The sequence below is a fragment of the Podarcis melisellensis genome, assembly GCF_964234715.1.
Source record: "Podarcis melisellensis genome assembly, chromosome: 8".
Lineage (NCBI taxonomy): Eukaryota > Metazoa > Chordata > Lepidosauria > Squamata > Lacertidae > Podarcis > Podarcis melisellensis.
The window spans coordinates 67,686,686-67,708,605 of record NC_138540.1 but is presented as its reverse complement, the minus strand read 5'-3'; the positions used below and the strand labels follow the sequence as shown (position 1 = coordinate 67,708,605).

Here is a 21,920-nt window from a genome sequence, read left to right as displayed (position 1 = left end):
TGACCCCTGCAAAGTGGGTGTCAGGAATTTTACTTTTTGAAATATGGCTCTCTCTTTTTTTTTTAGAAAGACCCCAGAATCGCTGAGCTAAACCCACCAGAATTGTTTTTTGTTTTTTTTTATAATCTTTTTTATTGCTTTTTTCCAAGGTCAAATACATCGTCAGTGATTCCACAAAAGCGATTTTACAAAGAAAGAAAAAAGAAAGTTGTAGAAGAGCCAATTTCACATTTTGAAAACAATTTTTCATATTCCACTGGACTTCCCCACATCCCCCATCCCCTGCATCTTTTACAATAAAGAAGGATAACAGCAAATTGATATCTTGTTTCCTGCGTTTTTGTACTTTCGTCTAATTTATAAGTTAGATTTAGAGTATTTGTTATTAATTCACTTTCCATCCATCCTAAAAATAAAAACTTTACTCTAAACTTTAGTCATTTCACAGTCATAACTTAATTTCCACAATAATCAAAATTTAATTACTGAAGCATGTTGTCCCGGAACTTAGCAAATTCTCTACATTCATATATTTTAAAGTTTTTTTGTAAATAGTAAACCCACCAGAATTGTTAAGGTTTTTGCGGTCACAAGCCCAAATTGTTGAGAAACCCTAAACCCCAAAACAGTGATTTTAAGCTTTTGGGACGGTTTCCGCTGCTTTTCCCATCCCGTTGCCACACATCCGGGTTTCCCAATTCGGCAAAATTCCCCCCACGCCATTTTTGCACCCGAAAACCAGGACAGGCCAGGAATTTCTCCAGACGCCGCAGGGCGAGCCTAGCTGAGCCCCGGCCGGCGCGAACCAACACGTGTACCAATGACCCTCCTCCTTCTCCCTGACACGCAACCCTGACACGGCCTTGCCATAGCTCCTCCCCACGGGCAGAGGCCGCTGTGGGCGAAGCCGAGGCCTACCCGCGCCCCTTCTTCCGCCTCGCTCGGACCGCTCTAGCAGGAGGCGGCGGGGGAAGCCCGTGGCGCTGGAGGAAGCGGGGGAGGGGGAGCCAGGCCGCGGCGTGAGGGGACCACCGCGAGGAAGAGGAGGAGGAGGAGGAAGAAGCGGCGGCGGGGCGGCTGAGCGGGGGCGGGGCGGGCCTCCGCGTCGCCCCGGCCCAGGCGCCCAGGGACGGCGGGGGCAGCATGGCCGCCAGCCTCTGGATGGGAGACGTGAGTGAGCCAAGGGCCGCGGCGGCGGGGCGAAGTTTGGTGGGCGGCGGAGGGAGATGACGGGCGGGCGGGCGACGCCCACCGCTGTCTGTGCCGCAGGGCGCGCTTCCCTCCCTTCCCCGCACCCTCCGCTGCAGTTTCCTCATCCTTGCCTTCCATTGGATGCTCTTCGGGGCAGAGCCTTCTTTGCGCCGTGGCCGTTTCCCCCCGCGGCCTTTCCCCCAAGTGGACGTTTCCCCTGAATCTGCAGGCGCCTGCAGAGGAGGCTGCGTAGTAGCCCCGCCGAAGATTAGGCCGTAATAAATGGTTTCGAGGCTCCTTGATGGTATCTCAGCTATGCTTCAGAGTAGACCCGTGAAAGCCTGAGTTAACACCTCCTGCCCGCGAATTTCAGCGGGTCCACTTGGGAGGGTGCAACCCTTTCTGCTGCGGGGTGGGGGAATCGTTGTTTTCTCAGCATCGTCGTCACCTCAAGCTTTATAAGGTGCCACAAGGAGACTGGTGCTGCCAGTGACGGATTACATATAGTATAGGCTAAACAAGCTATAGCTTAGGATCCCACTACTGGATGTACATTTCCAAAATATAAGATAACAAATAAAATAAAACCTACATACAGCAAGTGTTGTGTAGGCTCCTATGATGTAAGTAATGGGTCCCGCCTGCTAGCCTGCTCCCTAAAATATCACTGGTTTGCTCATTTCTATATATAGGGTGCCTACATTCTGCATGGACTGGTTGCATGGCAGCACGTGCAAATGGCTTTAGATACCTATTAGGTCCATAAATTACCATACAGCACATATTCAACACACACAAAAGCGACAATTTGTTGTTGACAAAGGACAGCTGGACATATAAAGGGCCCCATTACCTTCAGTAGCTTAGGACCTCATCAAACCTAAATCCAGCCCTGGTGGTGCTTTAAGGAGAGGTGGTGCTTTAAGGTGATCCGCGGTCTTTCTCTGCGTTAGCAGTTCAGAAAGGTGCTCTCTGGCCTCTGCTGTTGGCTAGGAGAACAAGGGTAGCTGGTGGGGTTTGCGTTCCCTGTTGAACAAAAAGGAAATAATGGTCAGCAAAAAGTCCAGCCAGGTCACATCCATACACCAGAGGCTTACCTTTCAAGGCACATGCTGATTTTTGAATAGCTGCCACTTCCTCTGCTCATTTTTCTCCTGCTCCTGTGGATGAACTCCATTTTTCCCCTGCCCAACCCTGCAGCAGGCCACCCCCCAAGACAGAAAAGAGTGTGTGCACAAATGTCACTTTTCAAAATGATGTGGGTTAAAGTCAGGATTCAGTGGAATTAATCTTGAAAAGCACATTGAATTGAATGGGAGAAAGAGCATCACTTTTTTCGACTTCCTCCTTCAGCCCTGTTAGCTTTTCAGGGGAGGAAAAAGTAACCATCCTAATCACCTCGTGACTGAAGGGGCTGTGTGTGCCCCTGTCTGTAGGGTTTTGTGAGTTCCAAGGGCAACACTATGCCTACAGGTGCCATGTTTGCCACCCCTGTGGTACATTTGGTACATGGCATTTGGTTGGCTGCTGTGAGAACAAGATGCTGGATCAAATGGGTCTGATCATTTGTCTGATCCAGCAGAACATTTCTTTATTTTTTCAGTCAAAATGGGTAAAAATGACTGGGTAAGAGTGGCAAACTAGGCTAGAAGACCCAGATTCAAGTCATCCACAAAACTTTTAAGGTATCTTGAGCCAGTTACTGCCTCGCAGGATTGTTGTGAGAATTAGAAAGGGCCTTGAGTTTTGTGGAAGACATGGGGTAATAATTATGATGATGTTGATTAGATTTTGGGACTACCTAAAGGGAGGATTTTACATGCAAGTAGTGTTGAGCTGAGAATAATTTAGATCTACATGCACATGGATTATCTGGAGTTTACATGATGGACATCATTGTGGTTAGAAACCTCTGCACACTTAACTTTGGAGTGATTCCCACTGAACTCGGTGGAACTTCCTTGAGTAAACATGCATAGGATGGCACTGTAACTCACTGCCAGAAGATGTGATGGCCTAGGCTACAGTGGCTTTAAATGGGGATTGTTGCCTTCTTGGACTGATCCAGCAGGGCTCTTCATTTGTCTTTACGAGTAAGTGGTTCTTGGAATGGGGAGTGTAGGGTCCTTGTAGGTTTAGTGATAATCCTTCATCTCCCAAATACCTTCCAAATCTTGTAACATTATGAATTGGCAAGTATGCCAATAAAAGCCCTAATATATTCATACTGTTTTTTATCTGCAGTGAGACTGCGGCACTCCTGATGTTGCCGGACAAAAACTCGCATCATCCCTGACCACCAGCCATGCTGGCTGGGGCTGATGGGAGTTGGAGTCAAACATTGTATGGAAGGACATGCATTCCACATCCCTGTTGTAATATATGGACCAGTTTGACCAGGAACCATACAGATACCTTGTGCCTTCCATCAATGCACCACTTTACTTTGTTTGCTTAGCTTGTAATCAAGTTTGCTGTGCTCTGAGAGTGCAAAACTGCTGCAGGTTTACTAACCTCCCTGTTCCTAGCCATCTTGTGGCTCCCTGCATAGAGTTACTTGCTTCACACTTTAGCACACGTCATTCTGATAACGGGTGTACACATGCACACCTCTTTAGGCTCTGTTGCCTAAAGGCCAGAAGAAGCCATTCGCCTTTTTAAGATGCTTCTTAATTTTGTACAGATCTTTCTGTATGGCTGCATTACCTTACTTTCTCTTTTTTTCTTTTCCCTCTGTAGCTGGAGCCGTACATGGATGAGAATTTCATTTCAAGAGCCTTTGCTACTATGGGGGAGCTAGTTCTGAGTGTAAAAATCATTCGCAATAGGTTGACAGGGTATTTATCTCTATTTTGTGTACTACTCACCTGTTATGCATGTTGGGGGTGTGGTGGGGTGTTTCACAATACATATACAGACAAAACCAGTGTTCCTGGAGATAAGGTTGGGATTGTTTGAACAGATGTTTTGAGCTGCCCACCTCCTATTTGTCTATGGCTAAATGCTGCCACATAATTCATGAAGCCAAAATGCCTTATTTTGGGGATGACCTACTGTTCAGGGCAGAGGTGGGGAACCTGTAGCCCTCCAGAGGTTGTTGGATTCTAGCTCAGATCAGTCCCAGGCAGCATGGATCACAACAGTTGTAGTCCAGCAGTCTATGTATGCCAACACGTTTCCCACCCATGTGTGTGTTGTGTGTTCATGCATGAGAAAGAGATGGGTCACAAGTAATCAATAACATTGATTAAAAAAACCTTAACCTATTGAAACAGATATAGAATTTGACTGGTCATTAAATGCAAAGTTAGGATCGTACAGCTTCATAGTAAAAAAAACGAATTGGCAGAAGATACTAAAATAGTACATCCCAGGTTATGACTTTAAGAATTTTGGTAAATAAAATATTTTTAATCTGGTGCTTAAATGAGTCTAGCACAAGTGCCTTCCTAACTTGTTCTGGAGAGGTTACTATACAAATAGCATGGCAGTATGAAAACACTATCCTATTGGTCATCAGTTGAAAGGTTCGTGGAAATGAACCATAGCATTTTTCACTAGTCAGTTCAAAACACTTGTCTTATTAATGTTTCCTTTCTTGTTTCTTCTCTTCCAGGATTCCAGCAGGCTATTGCTTTGTAGAATTTGCTGACTTGGCCACTGCAGAAAAATGTTTACATAAAATCAACGGGAAACCTCTTCCTGGTGCCACACCAGTAAGTAAATCACTGTAATTCTCTGCTGGGCACATTAATGGATGGTCAATTTAATTGGACACCCTTGGAAGAAAGAGTGTGCCCTTGTAATGAGAGCAGCCAGAAATCTCTCTCTGCAGCTTTATGTCTTACTGAAGATATTATAATGAAGTAAGGGACGATTTGATCCTCCCACTTTGACAGCATTTATATGGTAGACCAATGGATGTTAAAATGCTGCATGAAGGGAGATGATGAATATATTCCTAGAAGCTTAGCCCTTAAATTTGGTTGTCAAGATTAAGAGCTCATATAATCTCAGAGTGAGGTTTGGATGGATGTGTTTTATTTGCATTGTGCTTCTTGCTCTTTGTAACATTTCATGTTGTTCGGGGATTCTCAGTCTGCTGTAGGAAAGGCTGCCAAAATTTCCATATGATGACGCTCAGTTGCCTGATAACATGTATGTTGAAGCTGTGTTGAATATTTCCACAGTAGTGTGTGTGTGCCTTTTCCTAATGAGCTATAAACTAAATGTGGAGGGCATACCTGTACTCAATTTCTTTCTCTCTCTCTTTTTTAACTGTTTCAGACAAAGCGATTTAAATTAAACTATGCCACATACGGAAAGCAGCCTGACAACAGGTAAGTCAAATACTATGAAAACTTCTCAAATGTTTGCCAAAGCACCTGCACTGTCATTGTTGAAGGATGATAGTTTCCTGTTGTAAAGAGTTTCTAGAAATGTGTTGCTAACTCTGCAGTCCGTCTATAGTAAAGGCCTGACAGACACCTGCATTTTCATCATTCGGTGATTGCATCACACAATGACTTGTATGTATGAAACAATCGGTCCAGATTAAGTGCTGCAAATAGATTCAGCCAACATCGTTGGAGGCAATGTGTCTCTGAAAGCCAGTTGCTTGGAAGACCAAGTAAGGAAGGTGGTGTTGTGCTGAAGTCCTACTTGCAGGCTTCCGATTGGCTACTGTGAGAACAGGATGTCGGGCTAGATGAGCCATTGGCTTGACCCACCAGCATCCAGGCTCTTCTTATGCTATTAATTGTGAGCATAGCTCACATGGGAGAGTGAAGGTGGTTAATGCATCCCTGCTGCTGTTCGGACTGTTACTTACTTAGGAGCATTCAAGCTTTACTGAGGTTGGGAGTAACTGGTGAAAGTGCTTGAAACAACACTTGTAAAAGTCAGGAGCCTGTGGGAAACAATCACACTCATGTGTTTCTGCTTATTATGGGATATTTTGTGGCACAAGGCCTCATTGTACACATTGGGCTTAATTCTTTTTCTTTGGGTTTTTTTTTAATCACTTTTTTAGTAATACAGTATATTACAGTAAGTAATGCAAAACAAACACTTGTATGTCAGTGGAATCAAAGCAGCATGGTCAAAATAAGAATTGTAATTAATAGTAAAAATCAGCCAGGTGAAAACATAATATTAGGCTAAATTCTGTCTTGCAAAGAATTCCTTAACAAATAAGATTTGCTTGGAAAGTATACCTGCTAAAAATGTATTAAATAATCATTAAATGTTTCATACAAACCTTAAAATAAGTAAAAACCGCTCTACTTATATGTATCTCTAAGAATTATAATCTTTTTTGCCACTGGACTTGTTTAATAATAATAATAATAATAATAATAATAATAATAATAATAAATTTATTATTTCTACCCTGCCCATCTGGCTGGGTTTCCCCAGCCACTCTGAGCAGCTTCCAACAGAAGGTTAAAAATACATAAAATGACTTGTTACTTAAGACAAGAAAATTTGAAAGCGAAGGCAAGCAGTTAAGTCAGTCACATCAAATGAATTTGCCAGCTTGCGCCCATCATTAGGTTTACAGAAAAATAAAAAGAGTGTCCCATGACTTCATTTTCCTAATGACTAATTCTTCATTAATGTTGTTGTATTATTACTATTCTCAAGCTGCTTTTATTTTCCTCTTTAGCCCAGAATATTCACTATTTGTAGGAGATCTGTCCCCTGATGTAGACGATGGGATGATATATGAATTCTTTGTAAAAGTGTACCCGTCATGTAGGGGTGGCAAAGTTGTCGTGGACCAGACGGGAGTTTCCAAGTAAGCTCTTCCCTTCTGCATTTGGTACTGAATGGAGGCGGGATGGGGAAAGTATCTAATGCAAAGAGGTTTTTACTGCCCATAAATTAGTAAAGAGGAATGGGATTATTTTGCATTAAGTGCTCACATACTAACAAAGGGGAAGGGAAGGGAAATAAACTTGTGTAAATATAAAAAATACTCATGTTTTATTTTACCTGGTTCATAAATGATGGTGTTAAGGCTTCTGTTTTGTGTGTGTTTTTAGTATATCACTACAAACTGTTCTGATTATGCCATGTTTATTGGAGTGGCCTGAGAGACACTTAAAATAATGTGTTTGTATCGCTTATTATGCACAAGCTGTTTCAGTCAGAAGCATTTAAGGTTAGATGAAGTCACACTGATATTTTTCCTGGATCAGCAACTTAAGTGTAGGGCAGTCCCAGCTTATGCAAATACAAGAGCATTTAACAGCAATAACATGTAGATTGGGTGTGATGAACCTTTGGCCCCCCTAGATGTTGCTGACCTACAACAGCAAACATGACAAATGGCCCAGGATGATGGCAGCTGTAGTTCAGCGACATCTGGAGAGCCAAAGGTTCTCCACACCTGGTGTGGATGCAGTCCTAGCATCTGAAAGTTGCACCCACTCAGTGAATTTCTTGCCGTCTGAATCCAGCAGGTTTCAATCACTGAACTGCCATGTCCACGAATCTTTCAAGATTGCTGTTTAAAAGAAGCTTTCTCCCTTCCTTTGCACACCCTGGGATCCCACTTCATGTTGAGGGAATTCCCAAGCTACTGAGCTGCTTGTGATAGCTGTCCATTTCTTCCCCCCACCTCCAGTTCTTTAGGACTGAGCCAGGCAGGTGAATTCTCTGCAAATCCTTCCTTTTTAAAGGTATTTTAAAGTGTGGTCCAGCTCCTTGATTCTGACTGAACCTTTGTCTTTTGCCAGAGGCTATGGTTTTGTGAAATTCTCAGATGAATTGGAACAGAAAAGAGCACTGATAGAGTGCCAGGGGGCTGTCGGCCTTGGTTCTAAACCGATACGCTTGAGTGTTGCCATACCAAAAGCGTAAGTATGCTGCCTTAACTATATGGATAGACAAGTGGAGAGGCTAATGTAATGGAACAGATTAGGGGGTGGGCTGAGAAAAAGATAAGTTTGAGTAAAGAAGATATAGGCCTTATTAAAGAATGCAGAGTAAAGAGGGAGCGGAGGATAGGAGAGAACTGGCGGGGTGAGGGTGAGAATGAGTGACAGACAGGGCCTAAGGAGAGGATGGGTGCTGTTGGCAAGAGATGAAGAGGAAGCTGGGCTGCTGAGGAGGCTGGCTAAGAATGAGAAAGCTTGTAAGAGCAGTACAGAAGAGACAATGGGCTGAACCATTACAAATGGCCACTAGTGTATTTTTCATTTCTGTTGGAAGCCGCCCAGAGTGGCTGGGGAAACCCAGCAAGATGGGCGGGGTACAAATAATAAATTATTATTATTATTATTATTATTATTATTATTATTATTATTACTACTAGGTCAAGTGCAGTTATTATAACCCTAGAGAATAGTTGATTAGTTAGTTAGTTAGTTAGTTAGTTAGTTAGTTAGTTAGTTAGTTAGTTAGTTAAAAGTGTTCTGGTGTTGGAATCAAATCTATTTCAATAGATGTTCTTGTAGATTAAACTTCTTTTTACATACCCTGACATTTTTGTGTTTCCCTCCCCCTTCTTCCCAAAGTAACCGGCTGAAGACAGTCGAGTACAACCAGATGTACAACTATAACTATAACCAGTACTACCAACAGTATCAGAACTACTATGCGCATTGGGGATATGATCAGAACACAGGCAGTTACAGCTACAGCTATCCACAGTACGGCTACACACAAAGCACCATGCAGGTAAGGGCTGAGCAAATTTGCAAGCTTGCTCATTTTTATGTCAATGAGATCCTTGAGGCTGCAGTTGCATACCTACTAGGGAGTGAGCCCTATTGCAACACAGTGGGGCATATTTCCAAGTGACATGCATAGAATTATGGAATTATTATTACGGAAGGTATGTGCAAAATAAATAACATGATTCCTTGTTTGAAGCAACTGTGGTTTATTAATGCCCAAAGCAGGTCAAACTAAATCACAGTTTGACCTATGTTTGGACATACCAAGCCATAGTTTAAATGAAGAAGCCGATGGCTCTGATTTCTTCCTGGCACATGCCAAGAGGGAGTTCTCAAGCCAGACCAAAAAGCATCAGAGCAAATTGAAAACAGAATTCAAAAACAGTAAAACTGATTCAGCAGGTGAAGACGTGTATAAACCAAGTGAGCTAAGCAAGTCTCCGAGGGAAATATGGTCTGTGATGTTTGTTGTTTAGTCGTGTCCGACTCTTCGTGACCCCATGGACCAGAGCACGCCAGGCACTTCTGTCTTCCACTGCCTCCCGCAGTTTGGTCAGACTCATGTTTGTAGCTTCGAAGACACTATCCAGCCATCTCTTCCTCTGTTGTCCCCTTCTCCTTGTGCCCTCCATCTTTCCCAATGTCAGGGTCTTTTCCAGGGAGTCTTCTCATGAGGTGGCTAAAGTATTGGAGCCTCAGCTTCACGATTTGTCCTTCCAGTGAGCACTCAGGGCTGATTTCCTTCAGAATGGATAGGTTTGATCTTCTTGCACTCCATGGGACTCTCAAGAGTCTCCTCCAGCACCATAATTCAAAAGCATCAATTCTTCGGCGATCAGCCTTCTTTATGGTCTGTGATGTTAGGCGTGCTTAAAAAAATATTCTGGTTCCTAACCATTTGTCATTCTCCCTGTTGCAGAACTATGAAGAGGTTGGTGAAGATGCATTAGAAGGTAAGTTTGCCTATTGCAATTCTCTGTTAGAAATCAGCATCTGATTCTAAAGCACTCAAGTCAAGAGTTGTTCTGGAGCAGCAGAATGGCTGCAGGAATGCAAACAGGAGAGGCAACCTATTGCCCTTGGCCTAATTTCATGTGGATGGCAGGAAGTGGGGAGAAAGGTGTGGCAGAAAGAGAAAAGGGGGTGGCCCTGTCCATCACCTGTATACCTCCTTGACAAATTACAACTGATAAATTACAGCCCTTGACAGAATAAAGATTCCCCACCCCTGACATTTTGTTTTGTCTCACTTCCCTCTCCCAACCCATCACAGTAGGGTTTTGTACTCTCAGTACAGCATAGCTCCCTGTGCAAAATTTTCTGCAGGCTGCGTCAGGAGAAAGATCTTTTGTTTCTATTTCGGTGTGATTATGTACCACTTTACCTACAGTTCACCTAAAAGTTCTGCTGTGCAAAATGGAGTCTTAAAAGTGACTTGCTAGTTTTGAGAAGTTTGGGAAAGACAGTTTTTCGAATTCTGACAGGCCAATGGAACAAGGCCTTCCGTGTCATCCAATCAAGGAAATTATTGTTACTGGCTGCAAAGCAAAACAGGATTATAAAACCACAGTTTGGAGTTAGTTTAGTATCTTGATTTGTTCCAGAGCTGGTAATCACAGATTTCTGTTCAGACAAAATTGGAAACTGGTTAATTAGAGACTTCCTGACTTAATCATAGCTCATGTGGAGGGATGAGCAAAGGGGCTGTGTATACAGCAAAAATGCTCATTCATTCAAATTTTGGGTTATGATCTTCTGAACCAACTTGGTTTCCAGATCTTAATTTAAGCAGTTCACCTTGCTTTCACCTGAGACTCACTCATGTGACTTTTAGAAACCATCTGAAGGCAGCCCTGTTTAGGGAAAGTTTTTAATGTATGATGTTTTATCGTGCTTTTAATGTTCTGTTGGGAGCCGCCTGGAGTGGCTGGGGAAACCCAGCCAGATGGGCAGGGTACAAATAAATTATTATTATTATTATTTAGGCTTCCTTCCTTTTTCAGATCCAATGCCCCAGATGGATGTGGGAGAAGCGAACAAACAGTTCATGGAACAGAGCGAAGAACTCTACGATGCCTTGATAGAATGTCATTGGCAGCCTTTGGACAGTGTCTCTTCAGAGATTCAAGCCATGTAGTTGCCTTGCTAAACACGGCGTCTCCAAGCAACATGCCAGCGTGCCCTGGACTCTAGCCAAGCACACGAAGCCTGCAGCTGGGTTGCCCCCTCTTTTCCTCCAGATCGCTGACTCAGAAGAGTACAGAGGAGGGCTTGCAGCAGTTTCTGTATGTGCTGAGCCGGCAGAGGAGCATTTGTGGTCAAATCTATTCATGATGAAAATAGAACTCAGACACTTAGGTTTTTTTCCTTTTCTTCTTTCTTTTTTTTTGGGGGGGCGGGGGGGGAGATGCGCATCTTGAGACAGACTTGTTAATCCTTGTCAAGGAGTTGTAATTTATAAACTTTTAAAAACAAGATGGTATGGTGGGAAAAATTTTACTTCCATGTACAATAAAAAGTATCTTTTACACAAGAGGCAGGTTCTGGTGTTCTCCTCTGTGGTGCAAACAGGACTAGGAGTCACCAGAGGTTATTATGGGTATGTCCCGAGATGGTCATTCTTCTCCTTCCCTTAGAGATTCCCCCTAGAAGTGACTGCAGTGAAACTTCGCTATCTGAGGACAAATCCTTCTTTTTTAATTCAGGGGTGTTGGCGGATTTTAGCAAACCTGGTTATTTTCAGAGTTGGTTTCAACCTGTTTTAACCTACAATACCATCTTTAGTCAGAAGTTCCAGCTTCAGGCTGTGTTGGGAAGTGTCTGAACTGATGAGTGAGACTTGAATGTACAGTCATTGTTGGCCAGTCTTGCACGTTATTACAGTACAGATTAGAGCAGTCTTTGCTAACCTGGTGCTCTCCAGCTGTTGTTGGACCAGGAACTCCACTCCTGCAACATCTGGAGGGCCACAGGTTCCCCATCCCCAGTGTAGACAGTATTGAGCTCGGTGGGCCAGTCGCCTGCAATTTCCTCTGTTTCCTGTGATAAGATATTAGAAATGCCAAGGGCAAATACAAATATATGTATTGATTGGTAATAGGTAACAGAACAGACAAAAAAGTTCCATGCTTCAGTGATATGGGACCCTGTGGTCCTCCAGATGTTGTTGGACTATTTGCTGGTGTTGATGGGAGTCCAGCAACTTCCAGAAGGCCATAAGTTCCACATCCCTGCTTTAATTTATGGAATTCAGTGACCCAAGTTGTGGTGAGGGCCATAGACTTAGGCCCCATCTGCACATACATTTAAACCACTTTAAACAAGCTTCGTCCCCACCCACCCCCAAAATCCTCGGAATTGTAGTTTGTTAAAGGTACAGAGAGTTGTTAGGAGACCTCTTTTTGCTCCACAGAACTACAATTGCCAAAGAGGGATTGACTGTTAAACTACTTTGGAAATTGTAGCTCTGTGGCATGGTCTCCTAACAACTCTTTGCAGATAGAGTCTGCTGACTAGGAGCAGTTAGGTTTTAGGTTAGGCTGAAAGTAGTAACTGGCTCAAGGGTCATGTGAGTTTGAGAGAATGCCTCTTCTGAAAAGAGCCCTTCTGGGACAGACATCTGTCTGCTCTATTGACAGCAAATTTGTGCTGATTCATTAATCAACAAAAGTTCCTGTGGTTAATTGGCGTAAGATGGCAACCCTAAACTTGCACGGTCCTTACTGGAAATAAGGCCCATTAGGCACAATTGTAAGTCCTACTCTGAGTAGACCCACTGAAATGCATGGGCATGACCAACTTAGGTCCATTAACCTCAAGAGGGTCTGCTCTGAACTTAGGTGGGGACAACCAAGTGGTACTTGCTTCTTCTGCATAGACATGCTTAGGATTGTGCTCTAAGATGACTTCCATTGAGTGACATTGAGTGAGCACCTGCTTTGGTTGGAGCAAGTTTCCAAGTTCAGACTTTGGCAACTCCACTTAAAAGGCTGAATCCCTGGAGATCTGCAGGTTCTATAATAGCAGATGTGGGGAACCATTGGCCTGCTGGATGCTGCTGAACTACGACTCCCACCAACACCAGCAAGCATGGCCAATGGATAGGGATGATGGGAGTTGCAGTTCAGCAAGGTCAAAGGTTTCCCACACCTGTGCTAAGAGAGTACTGGGTTTAATGGAACAGCCTTAATGTTCTAGCAAGCCATGTTTGAATTAGGCCATAAGGTGTTACCAGAGGGATTGCAGCTGAGTGTTAAACAGAGGAACCTGCCTTATACGGAGTCAGACAAATGGTCCATCTAGCTCAGCATCGTTTACACTGGCAGGCAGCAGCTCTTTGTATCAGGTGGAGTTGCTGCCAGTCCTGTGTGGAGATGCCGGTGATTAAACCTGGGATCTTCTGCATGCAGAACAGATATCCCAGTATCCTCTTCTGAAAACAGCCACAAAGAATGCTGGTAAGCCAAACCAGATGCAATTGTTCTGTACAGGGCCTTGGGTTTCTGCCTCAATACACTGCTCTGCCACTTTGCTATGGCCCTTAAAGCACCAGTTTTGGCTGCAGAAGGTCCCAGCTTAAGTCTCTAACATTTCCAGGTAGGCTTGAGAGAAACTCCTTGCCTGAAACCTTGGAGAGCTGCTGCGAGGTGGCCCAGCCTAGGGACGGGGATCCTGGTGCCTTCCAGATGTTGTTGGACCCCAACTCCCATCTGCCCCTGCCAGCCATAGCTAATGATCAGAGCTGATGGGAGTTGTAGCCCCAACAAAAGGGTCTTAGCGACCCCTAGTCCAGAGAAGCCACTGACCTAGATGAGCGAATGGTTTGACTGGCTATATAAGGCAGCTCTCTCTGTTCCTCTTCGTCCAGCAAATCTCGTGGGGGAAATGGGGGAAAATATGCAAGAAAAAAATGAATGCACCAAAGTTCTCAAGGCAGGGCTTTTGTTCATGCTAATGTCTGTTACCACGCGGCAAGAAAACATTGGCCTGGTGCGTTTGTTGTGCCTGACTTGAGATTTTTGTGTCCACAGAGGCGGAAGACGAAAGAACAACGGCCTTTAAAAAGGCAGCTGCTCAATAAAACTACATTTCCCAAGAGCCTTTGCGACGCCGCTTTTCAAAGGAGCCAATCGGAGACAGCCTTGGTGGGCCGAAGCTATAAAAGGCCGTGCCGGAGGAGTGTTCTTTCTTTCTCCCACCCTCTTCCGTTAGAATGTGGTTCGATGGATGGAGGTTAGTAGTTTTCTGTTACCTAAAATGGGGGGGGGGGTGCTATGCAATCGGTCGCCATCCTCCTCCGTTTGGGGGGTGATTCCTATTTGGACACTTGATAGCGCTACTGGAGGTTTTGTGCTGCCTATTTCGGAGTGGATTTTGATAGCCCGCCCAGGGATACGATTGCCAGGCGTGGTTTTTGAGCAGCTGCAATATTGGCGGTTCCCTGCGGCAGCCACCCGCGTAAGAATTCCTGCACCCGGTGCCTGTCGTGGGTTGCAGATCATGCGGGAAAGGGAGTCGCGTGTGTCTCTTGTCTGCTTCGTTGTAGCCTTAGGATCGGAAGCCCGAAAGGGCGCCGTTGTTGGGGAGCACCCCATCCAAGCTTAAAACGGTCCAGAGATGCATTAAAAGCTCATCAACTATTTAAATTAGTATCATACTGGGTGAAATATGTACATCACCTTGAGCTCCTTTGAGAAGGTAGGAAACAAATGCAATAAATAGAAATAATATACTATTTTAAGCCCCCGCTCTCTGATTGGTTTAACAAGCAATCCAGAATTCCCTGGGAGGTGGGAGTTGTATTTCTGCAAGGGGAACAGGGTCTTTTAACAACTCAAGCGCCCTCAACAAACTACAGTTCCCAGGATTCTTTGGGGGAAGCCGTGGCAGTTTAATGTGGTCTATTGCCTCTTTAAATGTATAGTGCAGGTGGAGCCTAAAATTTGGCATTTAAGGGGCGAGATTTCTGCATTGCTGGGGGGGGGGGTTGGACTAGGTGACCCTCGTGATCCCTACCAAATCTACAGTTTTATGATTCATTTATTCTAGTCCACAAGCTTGTAGCTGTATTTATTTTGAATGTTTGTTACAATACACACGGTGGAACTGGAGGTGGCGTACGTTGTTTGGAGCCTAGTGTAGTCTGCTCTTAAGATGATCCGAGGCCTTTCCCAATATGCACCTGCTCCTTTTGGCAGGAGATGAAGATTGAACTAGGCAAATGTCAGTATCTGCATGGGGCGGCATGCATTCTACATGCATAGAGCAGATGCATGTAAGATCACAGGTTCAAGTGGCATCTCTGGGGGGGTGTATAAAGACCCCATTCTGAAACGCTGCAGAGCAGCTGTCTTGTCTGTGTAATAAGCAGTGCTGAGAGGTGAGCTAGAACTCTTAATCACTCTACACCTTTAATGAACTACAATTCTCAGGATTCTTGAAGGGAAGCCGTGTTTAAGGTCATGATCCTGCTTTGAATGCATAGAGCAGATGAGGCCTTTGTTCTAAGGCTCCAGATCCTGGGTCTAAAGATTTGTGTAGTACTGCAGCTTCTGGAAATTCAAATAGAACAGCTTAAGATGTGCTGTCCTTCCATCCAAGCATTTTGCCCTCTCTCCTTTGCCCCCCCCCCTCATTTTGCTTTTACTGTGTTTTTATTTTGGCTCCTGTCGTTTTGAGTTGGGAAGCTGAGCTGATCCATAAATGCAGAAGTCTTGTGGGTGGGGAATGAGAAACGATTTTTCACTGTCTCCCAATTTTCACTGCTTGTATTGTGTGCCAGGGTAACTATTCTGTAGCTACACAGCTATGCTGCCCAGCATTGATGGGCAAGTGGGGGGGGGGTTGAACTTTTCAGTATTCCTGTTTCCTCCACCAAGAATTGCTAGTCCCACGCAGACACTTCTTGGCTGCCTACTGTGTGCAGTGCTGCCAGCTTCTTAACTGGTTATCAGAAACTCCTTTGTAAGTTGCAGTTTTGCCATTGCATGGAAATGAACAATATTGCCAGCTCATTGCTGCAGACCACCGAGGCATAGTGACAGGGGAAAACCCAAGCTGTTGATGCTCTTTTACTTTATAGTAGCCTGTTTTTAGATTTGCCATGAGAGTATCTTTAAACCTCTTTCGTTGTCCACCAGCATTTCGCTTTCCATTCCTAAGTTGGGAATCGAGTAGATGTTTTGGTCGGCGGTAATCAGGCATCCAAACAACATGGCCAGTCCAACGAAGTTGATGTTGAAGAACCATTGTTGCACTATGGCCTGGCTGACCAGGGTTCAAATCCCTATTTGGCCCTAAAGCTCACTGGCTGACTTTGGGCTGGAGTATTATTGGGTGCCGAAGGTGGTATTCCTGCAGTTTTTCCTTTTGACCTCATGCTGCTTGTTTTCTGTTTCAGACATGAATGCAGGGCACTGCAGAAAAGACCAGAAATGGTTTGCAGATTGGACTGGCCTTATTGTCTTGCTGCGCTGAAAATAAAGCAGGTATCATAACACTGAGCCATGCCACAGGCTACTGTTTGGGGAAACTGGAGAAGTGCATGCTTGGCTGGCTTTGCTTTAGCCCAGCTTTTCCACCCTGCTGCCTTCCAGATGTTAAGTTACAGCTGCTATCATACCTGATCATGACCCATGTTGTAGGGAGCTGTTGGGAGTTCCAGTCCCAAAACAACTGGACGGCACCAGGTTGGGAGCACCACTTCATTCAGTGATGTCCCCTGGAAAACTTGCATCAATAAAACGTGCAGTGTATAAAACAATGCTGTTGACAAGATAACAGTAGCAATTTCCCCTTTTGTCTTTGCAGATGACCTGGCCAGCAGGCTGACTGTTCTGATGGCGAGTCTAAACAGGAGCAGGCCTTCATTTCCAGTAGGCTAAGTTGGCCCCCACCGTTCGCTGTTCTGTCAATACACGAAGCCCACAACTTATTGGAGAGTTCAAACACATTGGGTTCCATGGTGCGTAGGATTGCCAAAATCTTTTCTCCCAGATTTTCATGCCCCCTCCCTTTTTTTTGCCAAGCACTTAAGCCAGTGGTGGCCAAACTTGGCCCTCCAGCTGTTTTTGGACTGCAATTCCCATCATGCCTAGCTAACAGGACCAGTGGTCAGAGATGATGGGAATTGTAGTCCCAAAACAGTTGGAGGGCCAGGTTTGGCCACCACTGGCTTAAGCTAAATGGCATGTAAGTTGCAGGCTTACTGTATAATATCTTGCTTGTGGGGCTTCTTGAGTTGGCTTGGTTGATGGCTGGAGCAGGGGAGGAGTTTGGTGGTGCAATTTCACCAAACTTCTCTTCTGGAACCAGATGAATGAGGAGCTAACACTTTCTTTTCAACACCCCCTCATGGCCCTATCGAAGCTGTGTCTGCCTCATGTGGCTGATGTAGTCAAAAAGGTGCCAAAAGCAACATTTTTTCCTTGACGGTCGCTGTTCAGTTTCTTCCCTTATAACTGCCCAGCAACACTTTCAGGAAAATACATATTTGTCATGGTGCTCAAGGGGGGGGGGTGCACTGTGAAATTTGTTAGCTATGAATCCAAGAAGAGGGATTGCTTTTTAGATAACATGTGACATGTGACAAACATTCTGCAGCGAAGAGCCAAGGTGATGATGTGGTTAGAGCAGCCTTCCCCAAGCTGGTGTCCTCCAGATGGACTAGGAACATAAGAAGCTGCTTTATATGGAGTCAGGCCCCTGGTCCGTCTGGCTTAGTATTATCTGTGTTGACCAGCATAGGCTGTGCCACTGATCTCTGCAAACTGAGGATTGAGATAACAGTTGCAGACCTAGAAAGAACATAATGGGTGTTTTTCACTTAAATTGCCCATGCCTTAATTTCAAGCTAAAAAGATTGGTGCGTGAACAAAGCTAAAGCACACAAGTGTATATCTAACTCAATGAAGAAACATGCAAATATTTTCTGCTGCAGTGGGACACTAATTTCTTTCGGCCTTTTAAAAATGAAAATTAAGAATGACATTGACCCTCCCAGAGTTATTACTGTAATACTGATGATTTCCATAGCACTGTCAATGTTCATGGTGCTCTGCAAAGTACAAGCTTGCAGTAAGGCAGCCTTTGTGGCTTTTAGATGTTCTGGTTTACAACATTCGTCAGCCCCAGGCGCCATAGCCATAACTGGAGGGCACTGGTTTGGGGAGGTGGCTGTATAAAGGAGAGTATGTTTATATAAGCAAAAGCATTGGGGATGCTTCTCCCATCTCATCTCTGCTCTCCCTATCCCTTTTGAAGGAATGAGAAGATGGAATGACATTGGAAGTGTCTTCTAATGGAAGCTTGTGAACTTTGAAGCACCCAGGTAATAAATAAATAAAAAAGCACTTGCTGGTCCAGTCTTTCTTGCCAGGGGTTTGAAGGTTGTGTTGTGATTCTGTGGTATCCTTATCCATTCAACTTTGTTCTTTTGCTCAGTAAGTGGGCTGCATGTTAAACCAAGAGCTATGGCTTAGCAAATAGCCACAGGATCTCCAACAACATGCAAGAACAATATGGAAGAGACTTTGGCTTCTCAGGCTTTGTTGGCTGCAGATGTCACTCGACTCTCCTACACAACTGTTTTCTGGGTGGCGTGAACATGTATGTTGGTTGAATAATAATAACTACTAACCTTTTATATGTTATAATGACCTTTTATATGTTGTTTATTCAAATATTGGATGTCTCATTATTCAGCAGAGATCACCTGGAACCATTCAGTTCCTAAAAGGGATGTTCTTGTTGTGGTGTGACTCAGCCAGGTTAGCAGCCAATCCTTCAAGGTATTGTATACTTTTTGCTCCTGATCGTTCGTTGATTTTTATATATTTATAAAATGTCAAGAAGGCCTGAGGTGAATTATTGCAGCTGCCTGTAGCCTCCCTATCCCTTTCCCATCAGATCTGAATACCGATCTTATGGTCAAGAAGGAGGGAAATTAAAATTTAAGTTGGCCCTAGTATCTTTGCTGGGACAAATCCTGCACTGAACTGGGCTGGCTTAAAACAATTTGTTTTGGAGTCCTCAGAATCTTACAACTGTGCTGGTCCCACAGAAGGAGACCCAGCAGCTGCCAGTTGTCTTTAATTTATTTCCTATTTTCCTACTTCAGTGGGTGGTGCACTTTATCCTCAGAGCAGCCCTGTGGAGTAGGCTAGTCTGAGGGCTAGTGACCGGCCTGGACATCTGCTTCACATTTTGAACTTGAGAGCTTTGTTTAGACCAGGCATGTCCGACTCCCAAGAGACTGTGATCTACTCCTAGTATAAAAAAACTGGCAGTGATCTACCCAAGGTGGCAACTGCCCAGAGTCATTGAACTTTTTTTGGGTGGAGAGCAGAGTTGTTGGGGGGGGGGAGTAGAGCAGCTGCTTTATTGTGATCGCTTTCTGTCATCCTGTGATCTACCTGGGGCATCGCAGCAATCTACCCGTTGGACATCCCTGGTTTAGACAAGTGAGCAGTGCATGCCTTTCATAAATCATTTAATGCAAATGTATGTCGTCCTAGGACTCCAGGTTGGACTACAATTCCCATCATCATTGGCTGTGCTGGCTGGGGCTGATGGGAAGTGTAGTCCCACTTAAGAGTAAGCCCCCTTGAACCTAATGGGACTTGGTTCTGATCACACATCATGATTCAGGATTGCACTGCAAGTTTTCCAGATATATAGCATGGGGTGATGGGAATGTTGTTGTTACTACTAGTGCCATTTTTATTATAGGACTGGAGATGCAGTGTGCTGAGCTTCCATTCTCCTCCTGAAGAGCATTCCCATGTGGAACAGGCAGATGCAAAGGCGCCTTCAGCAATGTAAGTGCCTATTAACACAACAGTGTAAAAGGAGCTTGGTCTTGTGTTAACAACAGTTCATTGATGGATCTGTTTTAGGCAGGGGTCAGCAAACTTTCAGCAGGGGGCTGGTCCACTGTCCCTCAGACCTTGTGGTGGGCCGGACCATATTTTGAAGAAAAAAGAACGAATTCGTATAACCCAGAGATGCATTTTAAATAAAAAGACACATTCTACTCATGTAAAAGCACACTGATTTTTGGGCCAGGTCTGGCCCCCGGACTTTAGGTTGCCTACCCATGGTTTTAGGCAATGTGTGGTCAACAGCCACCTTGTAACAACTTGGGAAGCACGTATTTGGTCACAAGTGTGGAGTGCAGCAGCAGCAGCACCTCCTCTGCCTGGTCTGTGATGACTCATTTTTCTAATGGTGACGGCTGGATGAATCCTGCGGATATGGGGCTGAGACCAAGCAGATAACATTGGCGGGGTTCTTTTCCAAAGGGCAAAGTCCTTTGGTCTGTTTACTTCCTAGCTGTTGCAAGTGGCGTATTGGGAGTGGCACTCCCAATTCCTTCGTACCAGTTAAGTTTAGTTAACTTTTTATTGTGGAGTGGAAGAATTGGCAGTTTTTTTAGTTTTTAAATTAACGGAGGCTTTCCTTGTAATACGGCAACAGTAGCAGAGATGGGATGCCATCCTCCCAGCTATCCTGTAGCCACTGTGATCCCATTTGCAAGCAATAATATTTTAATTAATAAACTTTCCCTTCTTTTAGGTCTTCAAAGAGTGCTGAAGAGGTAGTGTCGTAAGCAGAGAAGTTTCTTGAGATTCTCCGTAATTGAAGTGGTTGTTTTTCTGTAATTGTGGAATTAAAGGAATTGTGTTTCATACAAGAAGAAAAGTGTTTGTTGTTGTTTTTTGCCACCTCCTTTGCGAAGTTTAAGCTGGCTTATTCCCAGTAACCATAGTTAAGGTTTACCATACTTTGGGCTGGGTTTGTGTGACATGGGAAGCTGTGGTTAATCAAAAACACAAGCAAGTTTCTCGACTGTTTGCAGCAGCGCCAGGACTGGGAATGCTCAAGGGGGAGGCTAGATGTAACTTTCTCATGGGGGGTGAGATTTGTGTAATGGACCTTGTACCTTGGTTTTAACAAGGTCCTCATCTGCAGTATACACTTTGATACAGTCATGGCTTCCCCTAAGAATCCCAGGAGCTGTACTTTGTTAAACTCTCCCCTTGCAGAGCTTGCAATCCTTGGAGATGCCTGGGAAAGGAGCATTGACTTTAAAATCACTCTGGGAACTGCAGCTCTGTGTGGGGAATAGAGGTCCCTTGACAACACTAAGCACCCTTAAGAGTATATCACCTGTGGGACAAACAGCGTCCTTACAGTGGAGATGCCTTACATTCTCCAAAGGTAGCTCAATCCTACCCAGCAACTGCACACAAAACTGCGCTTTGGAACAGATGATACCCTACTTCTCAAATAAGACTAAAAAACCCCATAAAAACTCCAGTTAACGGGCAGAGTAAAATGAGAGCGTTTTTCTCTACGCCTCCTGACCCTGAAGCGTCTCAACATACAGAGTTGGGGAACAAGGAGTTTCTTAATCTATGTTGCTGAGTCTGCACATGCCTTAGATCTGTTGATAGCTACAAGTTTCTTTGCATACATAACTGACTTTTCTGGAAATCTGCCCTTAAAAAAAAACAACCCCGAAGAAATAAAGAAATGCAAGGACTGTGAGGCACTAGAATGGTAAATTTGTCCACTCTGATAGGGTTGATGCACCCTATAATAAATACTCAAAAGTTTAAAGTCAACATGGAGGAGAGGGAATTGTGTGACAAATTTCTTGACTGTTGGGTCACCTATCAGTGACATGAAGGTCCTGGAGAAAAGTGTTGCAAGACTATGATTGGGGATGTAGATAGCTACAGGGATCTGTTTGGGTTGGGTTTTGCCGTTTCCATGGAGAAATACAGAAGCTAGGGAACTAAAAAATGAAAGGCAGCTATGGTGGAGGGGGGAAGAAATCCACATTTCATTCACCTTTGGCCCTCCAGATGTTACGATTCTTCCATTTGCAACATTACTGTGTCATGAACACAATTGCAACCCCAACAACCACTATAGTTTTATTATGCATTAATGTTTGGTTCTCTGGTCCATGGGGTCACGAAGAGTCGGAAACAACTAAACAACAAAGTTTGGTTAAGCTTACTGACAAATCTTTCTGGA

General features: G+C 44.3%; 1 protein-coding gene across 5 annotated transcripts; it reads left to right on the top strand.

Moving 5' to 3' along the window:
• Nucleotides 1–994: 994 nt before the first annotated feature.
• On the top strand, nucleotides 995–20,576 carry TRNAU1AP (tRNA selenocysteine 1 associated protein 1). Of its 5 annotated transcripts, XM_081920875.1 has the most exons (16): nucleotides 995–1,170; nucleotides 3,931–4,028; nucleotides 4,808–4,907; nucleotides 5,479–5,531; nucleotides 6,860–6,991; nucleotides 7,935–8,054; nucleotides 8,715–8,877; nucleotides 9,796–9,829; nucleotides 10,880–14,108; nucleotides 15,755–15,839; nucleotides 16,276–16,363; nucleotides 16,686–16,839; nucleotides 18,138–18,204; nucleotides 18,579–18,664; nucleotides 19,605–19,693; nucleotides 20,451–20,576. In XM_081920875.1, the coding sequence occupies exons 1-9, from the start codon at nucleotides 1,144–1,146 to the stop codon at nucleotides 11,011–11,013; spliced, it is 861 nt and encodes a 286-aa protein (XP_081777001.1). In that variant the 5' UTR covers nucleotides 995–1,143; the 3' UTR covers nucleotides 11,014–14,108; nucleotides 15,755–15,839; nucleotides 16,276–16,363; nucleotides 16,686–16,839; nucleotides 18,138–18,204; nucleotides 18,579–18,664; nucleotides 19,605–19,693; nucleotides 20,451–20,576. The 5 variants fall into 5 exon arrangements, with proteins under 5 accessions (XP_081777001.1, XP_081777002.1, XP_081777000.1 ...); XM_081920876.1 differs by lacking the exon at nucleotides 15,755–15,839 and having other exon boundaries at nucleotides 18,582–18,664; XM_081920874.1 differs by lacking the exon at nucleotides 15,755–15,839.
• The last annotated feature ends 1,344 nt before the right edge of the window (nucleotides 20,577–21,920 follow it).

Excerpts from the sequence above, each read along its gene's own strand:
- TRNAU1AP (XM_081920878.1), top strand. The coding sequence starts at position 1,144 with ATGGCCGCCAGCCTCTGGATGGGAGAC. Across the intron at positions 4,908-5,478 it reads CTCTTCCTGGTGCCACACCA|ACAAAGCGATTTAAATTAAA; the intron begins GTAAGTAAATCA and ends TAACTGTTTCAG. Across the intron at positions 6,992-7,934 it reads GACCAGACGGGAGTTTCCAA|AGGCTATGGTTTTGTGAAAT; the intron begins GTAAGCTCTTCC and ends GTCTTTTGCCAG.